The 10,710-nt window shown below is 36.9% G+C and overlaps 1 protein-coding gene across 1 annotated transcript; it reads right to left on the bottom strand.

The window, feature by feature from the left end:
* Positions 1-2,230: 2,230 nt before the first annotated feature.
* LOC127135795 (uncharacterized) lies at positions 2,231-4,329 on the bottom strand. The gene is made up of 7 exons (XM_051062429.1): positions 4,126-4,329; positions 3,744-4,028; positions 3,352-3,657; positions 3,144-3,260; positions 2,677-3,008; positions 2,397-2,585; positions 2,231-2,306 (listed from the first exon to the last, which is right to left on the bottom strand). Exons 1-7 carry the CDS (start codon positions 4,312-4,314, stop codon positions 2,231-2,233), a joined length of 1,494 nt encoding a protein of 497 aa, XP_050918386.1. The 5' UTR covers positions 4,315-4,329.
* Positions 4,330-10,710: the final 6,381 nt, after the last annotated feature.

Genomic DNA, 10,710 nt, shown 5'->3' on the forward strand with positions numbered 1-10,710 from the left:
CGGCATGTGAGAAAAAGTTGGAGCAGGGATATCAGGCATGAAACCTGGAGGCATACCCCAAGGGAACCCGGCTGGCATAGCGTTGGGCATAAAATGAGCACTGGCAGCAGGCACAGTCGGAACCACAATCTCTGAGATAACTGTCCTCTGGACAGGAGTTGCAGGCGGTTGAGCAGGTTGATTCTGAGCAGCAAGAAGTTGCTCCATCAAAGTGCCAAGTCTGGCGACCTCTTCTTTCAACTCACGGTTCTCTTGTTCTAGCTGATCCATGACTCTTGCAGAATTGGCTCGAGTATAATACCGGTGAGTCAGCTTGTCTTCAAAATAAATGAAGAACACAGAGTTAGGACAAGAAGACCAGAAACAAGGTACCTGCTTATGCAAATGATGCATGAAATGCTTGTGCATATGCTTTGTTTTATTTTCAAGGAACCCTTAGGGTATTATTTGCAAATTTTTGAATTTTTAAGCATTTTAATTTCATATGGAAAAGATCTCATTCAATATAATTGAGACAAAGAAGTACAACATTTTTTTTTATCATTACAAAGAGAAAAGGAAAATAACATCCTATGGATCCCTAGAAGCTCGGGATGCTGGAAGACGAGAAGTACACAGCTTCTTGATCTCTCTCTCATAGCACTATGCCAAACAAGGGATTAGACAGCGCTTTTTTTGACATTAGACAGCGCTTAAAAGCGCTGGCTATACTGGCGCTGGTATAGGTCTTAGACAGCGCTTAATTTACTAAAAAAGCGCTGGCATAGGGGGGGTTTAGACAGCGCTTTTTCAGTAAAAGCGCTGTCTAAAACCCCCCTATGCCAGCGCTTTTTTAGTTAATTTCATGTTGAAATTAACTAAAAAAGCGCTGGCATAGGGGGGTTTAGACAGCGCTTTTACTGAAAAAGCGCTGTCTAAACCCCCCCTATGCCAGCGCTTTTATTAAAAAAGCGCTGGCATAGGTGGTTAATTCAACAAAATATAGTGTAAAAAAGCGCTGGCATAGGGTGGGCTATACCAGCGCTTTTTCTGTAAAAGCGCTGGTATAGCCCACCCTATGCCAGCGCTTTTTTACACTATATTTTGTTGAATTAACCACCTATGCCAGCGCTTTTTTGATAAAAGCGCTGTCTAAGGTCAAAATTAAAATGCCTTTACCAGCGCTTTTTGCCTAAAAGCGCTGTCTAAGACTCCAAATTTTGGAGGATCTTTTTATACGTTTTCACCACATTATTTAGCACCTGTAAATTGCAAATTTCAGCAGATTTTCATAAATTGGAGCTTGAATCCAATCTATATGCACCTTATAGTTCAACACATTGTAGTTCTATCTTCTGAATATGCACATATACTTGAAAATCTATATGCATTATAAACACATTATAGTTCAACACAATATACTTCTAATTTCAGCAGTTTTTTGAGTATTTATATATATACTTGAAAATGTTTGCCTTTACAAAAAATCTACACATTTCTAATAACCTCCAAAAATGCTAATCAAAATGTATTTCAACACATTCTAGTTCTATCTTCTAAATATGTTATATAACCTGAAACAACACCAAATAAAGATTGTAGTAAGCAAATGGAATTCACTCAAAGTTATTCAGATCACATTCAAAATTAAAGTAAGAGTTCAATACCTCACAAAACTTGTAGCTCGATAATGAATTGACACAATTCCTCTTTAATTTCATCCAACTGATCTTTTGAGTAATAAGCACATCTATATTCATCAAAGTACTACATAATAATATAACATAGTATGATTTAGTTAAATCTATTTAATTATGAGAAATATGTGTTAAATATGAAAATAACTCATAAGTTAGAAATCCATACATCAGATGGAATATCTGTTCGATCCATAAGAAGAGTTTCTTTCATAAACCTCAACGTGTAATATCCACAATCTATATTATTACGCTGTCGAGGACACTACACATGGAAAAACAATATGGATAAATATCCTAAGTTTTATCATGTGTCATCACTAATATAATCAAAATTGTGATAATTAATATACCTCCACTCTATTCCATGTAATGTTATTGGCTTTTCTCTTTGGTACTTGAATTTTTCTTTGTGCTCGAACAGTTTTTATAATGCTATAATGAAATATAAACGAATATTTAGAACAATTCACATAAATAAATAAGTATACACACGAATATTGGGTTATTTGCACTTACGTGTCAACTATCGTCTTCATAGCAGGGTATGTTGTCTAATCATTGTGTAAAGAATCCAAATAATACACAATTTCTTTAAAAGGATTTATCGCGACCAACAACCAATGTCCACTGTAATAAAACAAATGTTAGATGGAAACTTTCTACACGACGTCAAAATATGAAAAATTATAACAGATGAATTTAGATTGAAGAACTAACCTGTCGCCGGTATTAAACGGTAAAAAGAACAACTTTTCTCTATCTGTGTCGGCCATAAAGCGCTCGACTACATACGTCCTGACTTCATCTGGTTTTCTTATCATTTCGGTTAAGTTCGTTTTCATGGGATTTAAGAATGAGAATCTTTGCTCCAACCCACGCGGACCCATCAATTTGTCATATAAATACCTTATATAAAAACATCATTAACATTTAGACTATTCATATGAAACGAGTAAATAACTTGTTCAAGAATTTAAACAAAGTAGATCGGATATACCTCATGTATGTGTTGATAACACCAACGCTTAATTGCGTATGATACAAAATTTGATCAAAATCCTCTTTGTCACTAGTATCTTTAAAACCCGCTGCTCGATCTCTTTCTCTTTCCTTTCTTAATTCAAGAACTTCAGCTTTTAATGCTTCCAAAGTTTGCTGCAGTTCTTTATTGCTAGGAGTCTTTTGTTTTTTAATATTCAAGGATTTTTGAGTGATCCCAAATCCCTTGCCCCTCACCCGACCAGAATACTCGGGAACATCTAATGCTCGACTCAGTATGCTCCTGCAATCAGTGTCTTCATATGGAACTATAGATTGAGATAGAGTCTCCTGAAAATCATATGAACATACACACAATAGTAATGTTATTGTCTTAAGTAAGTGTCAAAGTCAAAGTGTTCGAAATTGGACGATTCAAAAGTGTCAAAGTCAAAGTGTTATTGTCTTAAATAATGCTATACTTACACATTTCTCAAATATTTGTTGAACGTCTTCTTTAATCTTTCCATCCTTACCGACACGGGCTTCCTTCCACAAAACATGTGCCGGAAGAGATGTTTCAGAACTATTCTCCTTTGTTAACTACACATTAAGCATAATATGATCAAATATAACTCATGACAAAATATGATCAAATATAACAAGTATATCAATGCAATTTATAGATACTTACTATAGACTGCTCTAAGCGTCCATATCCAACACGCCCTTTTCTATAGGGATACGCCGGACTTGATGCTCTTTGCCGGTTTGTTTCACTTACACTCTTAAATTCTTGGGTTTTTCGTTTGGATTTAAACGTTTCCCATTCTTTAGGTGAAATCAAACTTGCATATTTAGATGGAAGCTCTGCATCAACAAAAGTACCTTCCGTATCCCTAAGAAAGGTGGTTGATAAAAAGGTTCTAAACCCTCTTAGTAACTTTCCGGCCAATTTGAGACAATGATCTCTTCTGTTTTCTTCGATGTCGAAACACCTCTACGAAAAACATACACACAATGCGTTAGTACAATTAATTTAAAGACATAATCGTCATTAAAAACAAATAACATCACATATGGTACCTTTATCTCACTCCATATTTTGTCTTTAGCTTCGTTCAATTGTTTATTTCTCCAATTATCACAAGTAATTGGAACTTCATTCCTTACCAATGCACCAATAAAACTTGTCAATGTTGAACCGTTAGGCTCAATTAGTTGTCCACCTTCGTTCCAATGCACTTTTATTAAAACGCCTCGATCTCTATCTCGAATAACTTTCTTCATAACCGTTATTCCACGTTTAATTTCCCTTTCCGCACCACCAACGGTCTCATCACCATGTGGGTGATCCTCGTTACTAGCCATCTGTAATAAAGAAAAACATAAACACAATATTAAGCAAATATGAATACAAATCAAGTAAGTGTCAAAGTCAAAGTGTATTGAATTGGACGAAAATTACATGGTAGCCTACAAACGGGCCAAAGGACTCAAAAATGAACTCGATTCGTCCAAATTCCGAGTGGAAGCATGTTTTTTGTAACAGTACAGCAACAGTAAAATCAGGGAAAAAGTTGTCCGAATCGAAAAACAAAGTATACCATTGGCTCCGGAATCGTGGAGAAAGTCTATTTTCATTAATCACATGCATTAAAACTCATCACGATTCAAAAATATAAAGAAATCATGCATTATCAGATATAACTTATAATCAAAGCAATTGAAAACAAAAATATAATGAAATCATGCATTATCAGATATAACTTATAATCAAAGCAATTGAAAACAAAAGAATAAAGAAACCATGGATAATTTACCTAAGTCACTAACATCTCTTTCTTTTCTTTGTTGGAATACTAATCACTTGTTTCTTAGCAATGCGTACGGATGAATTGATCCAAATTCCCTCATTATGATCGTTTCTTATATATGACTCATCCGGTATAAGATCATCAACTTCATCATTTCTATTCAACTCATTCCGTCTAATGCATGACTCATTCTCAACATCAATATCACATTGATCGACACCGCTATCATCAGTGACTTTGTTAGAGAAAAGCACTATAGACCATTTTGTACTCTTCGGGTCATTCACATAGAACACTTGTTTAGCTTGAGATGCTAGAATAAAAGGTTCATCTTTGTACCCCACCCTAGTAAGATCAACTTGCAAAAATCCAGACTTATCCATTCGTATGCCACTACTATTCACCCACTTGCAACCAAAGATGGGAATCTGAAACTTCTCGTAATCAAACACCCAAATGTGCTCAATAACTCCAAAATATGACAAATTTGCATATTTGGGGTTTAAGTCCTTCATACTTGATATATGCATTGCTTCAGCTAGCACGGTGACACCACTATTTTGCATAGTACTCTTATCATCTTGTTCTTTGGTATAAAATGTGTATCCATTAATTGAATATGCGCTATGAGAAAACACATGCAAACTTGGACCATATGCCAAACATCTCAACCTTTCTGTTACCGAAGAAGGATCTGAAGAGCGCTTCAAATAAATATGATCCTTCAACCATTGTATGAAACTTTGATTGTGCTCTATAACTATCCAATTTTCATTTCTGTTCGGATTTAACCTTCGGAGTACATCCTTGTGCATTTCAACATATGGCTCAACCTCATTATTATTGTGCAGAACATACAAATGAACTTGATCCCGTTCATCCCTTGATATTGTCACAATTTTATTCCCAATTAATTTTTTACCTTCCATTTTGTCGAAAATCTGAGCTCTGGGGAGTCCAATCGATTGAACGTTAGACAAATATTCAGTACAAAACTCAACAGCTTCTTCAACAATGTATCGTTCAACAATACAACCCTCTGGTCGACTTCGGGATTTCACGTACCCTTTTAATATTTTCATATACCGTTCAGCAGGGTACATCCATCTCATATAAGCTGGTCCACACAACTGTGTCTCTTTCACAAGATGAACAACTAAATGAACCATTATGTCAAAAAAAGACGGAGGAAAATACATTTCAAGCTCACACAAGGTAATTACAATCTCTTTTTGTAGTGTTGGTAAGATCTCGGGATCGATCACCTTACTACAAATTGACCTAAAGAAAAAACACAATTTAGTTATGACACTTCTTACTTTTTCTGGCAAAATAGAACGTATACCTATCGGTAGAAAATGTTCCATTATAACATGGCAATCATGTGTCTTCAAATTCTTCAACTTGAGGTCTTTCATAGAAACAAGTCTTCTGATATCAGATGAGTAACCTTCTGGAACCTTAACTTCACTCAGAGACTTACACAAAATTTTTTTCTCCTTTCTAGATAAAGTAAAAGCGGCAGGTGGTAGATATGTTCGTCTTCCTTTCTTCACGGGTGCTAATTCAGTTCTCATTCCCATTTTTAACATGTCCTGCCTTGCTTTAAGGCCATCCTTAGACTTGCCTTTTATATTGAGTAATGTACCGATAACACTTTCAAATACGTTTTTTTCAATATGCATAACATCGAGAAAATGTCTCACGTACAAAGACTTCCAATATGGCAATTCAAAAAATATCGACCTTTTCTTCCACCCACCTTTCACAATCTTATGTGCAAAAGGCTTGCCAAACTCAGTACGCACATCTTTCACCTTTTCAAAAACTTGTTCACCTGACAATGCGGGTGGAGCTCTACGATGTTCGGTGTCTCCATTGAATGCTTTTCTCCACCCACGGTAGTGATGTTTAGAATGTAAGAATCTACGATGACCGAGAAACACATTCTTCTGGCAAAGTTCCAATCGAATCGTATCGGTTCCGTCTTCACAAACAGGACACGCACGTTGACCTTTAATGCTATACCCAGATAGATTCCCGTATGCTGGAAAATCATTAATTGTGCCAAACAACATCGCCCTCAAATTGAAACTTTCTTTCCTATATCCATCATAAACCTCCACACCGTTCTCCCACAAAATCTTTAAATCTTCGATCAGAGGTGTCAAGTATACGTCTTTGTCATTCCCTGGTTGTTTAGGCCCAGAGATTAACATAGATAACATCATGTACTTACGCTTCATACATAGCCACGGAGGTAGGTTATAAATCATAAGAATCACAGGCCATGTGGTATGTGAGATACTTTGAAGACCATGTGGGTTCATTCCATCAGTAGATAATGCCAATCGAAGGTTTCTTGCTTCTGATCCAAACTCAGGATAATCATTATCAATCTTCGACCACTGTGGTGAATCAGCCGGATGCCGATACTTTCCATCAATAATTCTTTCATCTGCATGCCAAGTAAGATGTCTTGCATCGGTTTCACTACGAAACATGCGCCTAAATCTCGGAATTATCGGAAAATACCATAAGACTTTTGCGGGAGATAATCTTTTCTTATATCGAGACAAACCGCATTTAGGGCACTCAGTTAACATTGCATATTCGTTACGAAACAAAATGCAATCGTTAGGACAAGCATGTATCTTATCATAGCTCATGCCAATAGAGCACAACATTTTTTTTGCCTCATAGGTTCGATTAGGAAGAACATTATCATCCGGTAGCATTTCTCTCATAAGGGCCAACAACTCTGTGAAACTTTTATCCGACCATCCATTGCCCGCCTTTAAGTTGTACAACTTTAATACCGCAGAAAGTCTTGAGAATTTAGTGCAACCTTTGTACAACGGTTTCTCTGCATCGCTTACCATCCTCTCAAACATTTCAGGACAATCATGAAGATCTTCATCCAGTGCTTCTACAATCTCTTCAACTCGATCACAATCGTATGTTTCCGTGTCTTTGTCGTATGAAGCATAGGTCGTATTACTTTTCTCCCTCTGTTCAACATTCTCGTTAATTTTCTCACCATGAAATATCCAACACGTATAACTTCGATCAATTCCACGCATCAGTAAATGCGATTTCAATCCATCTGCGTCAACCCGACCCATATAACAACAACCCAAGCAAGGACATTTCATTCGACTGGGGTCTTTGACATGTTCAACAGCAAACTTAACGAATTCCAATACCCCATTCTCGTACTCTTTCGACAATCGATCGGCAGACATCCATTTTTTATCCATGGTTTTCCTAAATTATTCACGCAACTATTTCAAAACAACATAAAAGAAGAATTTCCTAAGATAAACACTTTCGCGTCACAAAAAGAAGATTATTACAAACTAATAAATTATATATATATATATATATATATATATATATATATATATATATATATATATATATATATATATATATATATATATTCTTCTACTAACTATGAAGTGAAGTAACTATAACTATGTTGTAGTTATGCTATTAAAATCATGACAATTTGGATATTTATTATGATTGAATGTCAAATGATTGGAAATAATTTAGAGGACTAACACCCTATATGAATAAACAACTTATTTCCGCGTTTATCATATAATTGCTTATATTATAAGTCATTTCTATGAAAAAAAGAAGAAGAGGCAATAAGTTACTACCTTTTAATTGTGGATGTCAACAAAGCTTGTTAGCAATAGTCCTCAATTGAGTCCTAAGGAAATGAACACCCTATAAAATAAACAACAGCTTATTAGACATTAAACAGATCAAGCAATGTATCAATCAGTCAGTAAAGTAATCAACTAAAGTACAAGCAATTCAAGTAGGGTAATATGTCAATCCAAAACTAGTTCAGCATTGTCAAAAACCAATTTAATACCAATCCAACTTAGCAAAATATTTTCCAAACCAGTCCAACACATTCAAGCAAATAACAAGTGTAGTTCAAATGTGCAATATAGTTCAGCAGTCCAACATAATTCAAGTTTAATCAGTTCAGTTTCATGGCATCAGAAAAAAAACAATTCAACAAGGTAAAATCACAAGCCAAGTCAATGCAGTTCCATTCAATTAACTTTGACTCACATCATTCCCATTCTAACAAGCTAGCCTTTCTTTAACTGTCTAACAGCTGACCTACATTTTCTAAACTTGCATTTCAGTTTTTCATTCTAACACTAACCACACTAATTAACTATTTCATTAACACTAACACCATCTCCCTTTAACAGTTCTATCTAATCCTATCCAACTTACACGCCAATGCTAACAATCACATTTAACACTTGCTACAATTCATCATCAGTATAATAGAAACCTAATGGAAGCAAACACAAACCATCTCCCTTTGACATGGTGATTAATATCAAAAATATATACATTTGTTAACATACCACAAAAGAATCAACTGCCCTAACACACAAAAGAATCAACTGCCCTAACACAAGAGAATCAACTGCCCTAACACATGAACCACAAAAGAATCAACCCAGAAGCAAACCTTTATCACTAATAAACTGCCCTAAATAAAGAAAGATGAAACGAACAGAAAATGCACTTACAAAAATGTAAACGGTGATGAACGAAGTGAGTGATGAACGCAGGAATCAAGAATGGAGGTTTTGGGAGAAGCAGTGATGATGAACGCAACGAGTATGAACGCAGTGAGAAGAAGGTTGTGGGAGCGAGGGAAACAAAATGGGTCTTAACGTACTGAATGAATTCATATATTATAATTTACTAAAAAAAAAATTTGGTAAATAAGGCCTTAGACAGCGCTTTTATGAAAAGCGCTGGCTAAGCTCACAAATTAAAATGGCCTTAGACAGCGCTTTGAAGGAAAGCACTGGCACAGGAGGGGTCAATAGCAGCGCTTCTAAAAGCGCTGTATAAGGTAGGCCTTATACAGCGCTTTTTTTAAAAATTTAAAAGGCCTTATACAGCGCTTCTCCCAAAAGCGCTGTCTAAGGTGACCTTCTAAAAAGCGCTGTATAAGGTAGGCCTTAGACAGCGCTTTTGTTGTGATTAATTTAAATAATTTTAAGGCCTTAGACAGCGCTTTTGGGAGAAGCGCTGTATAAGGTGGACCTTCTCAAAAGCGCTGTCTAAGGTAGGCCATTTAGCAGCGCTTTTAAAAAGCGCTGTCTAAGACCATCCATTTAGCAGCGCTTTAAGCCATCTACGTATTCAGTTTCCTTATTTTTATTTTTTTTTAACGTGTAGCAGCGCTTTTGGAGAAAAGCGCTGTCTAAGGGGCGCTGCCAAAAACCTGTTTTGGCGTAGTGTAGGCTGCTTCCATATCCGCTTTCTCCTTAGCAAGCTGATCATACCTCCTCTTCCAGAATTTGGAAGACTGAGGAAGCAGAGATGTCCAGGTGTCGTTCGGATCGTCGATCACCCGATGCTCGAGAAACTCAATCAGAGCGTCCTTCTCCTTAAGTTGATGCAGCAATTCCTTTCTTTCACGGATCCAAGCACGTGAAAGGTCTTCCTCTCTCGACTCCTCTACACGTTGGGTAGGGAGGGTTGAAGGCCCAGCCACATCCAAAGGTGTAGGTCTCGGATGGTCGTACGGCATCAAGTATACGACAGCTCTCTGTCTGACCCAAGAGGTGTATGGTTCCAAAGCAATGCAATTCTTTGGACCTAGCTCATTCCTACTCTTCTTGCAGATCTTGCGCCAAGCGCGGACGAATCTGGCTTTCAGGCCTTGGGGATCTTTACCCTCCTGAAAGAACACACCTTCTAACAGAATATTATGAGGTTTATCCTTTAGGGGGAACCCAAGCTGACGACGTGCGAGAATAGGGTTGTAGCTTATCCCTCCACATGTACCAAGAAGAGGCACATTAGGGAATTCACCACAATAATCAATGATCTGCACAATATCATACACGCGATCATACCAAGAGATATCATCATTAGTGAGAGACATGAGTCTCTGAGACCACCGTAGACATCCCTTGTTCTCCTTGAAAGCGACTGTCTGCGGCAAGTGCGAAATAAACCACTTGTACAGCAAAGGTAGACAGCAGACGATGACTCCTCCACCCTTTGCATTCCTCGAGTGCAAAGAGACATAAGCATCACCCAACAAAGTCGGAACGGGATTAAGAACTGAGAAGATCCTAATAGCATTCATGTCCACAAACTTGTCGAAGTTGGGGAATAAGACCAACCCATAGATGAGTAATACAAATAAAGCCTCAAAGGCATCCTCACTCCTG

Source organism: Lathyrus oleraceus, chromosome 4 (genome assembly GCF_024323335.1).
Source record: "Lathyrus oleraceus cultivar Zhongwan6 chromosome 4, CAAS_Psat_ZW6_1.0, whole genome shotgun sequence".
In the NCBI taxonomy this organism is placed as follows: domain Eukaryota; kingdom Viridiplantae; phylum Streptophyta; class Magnoliopsida; order Fabales; family Fabaceae; genus Lathyrus; species Lathyrus oleraceus.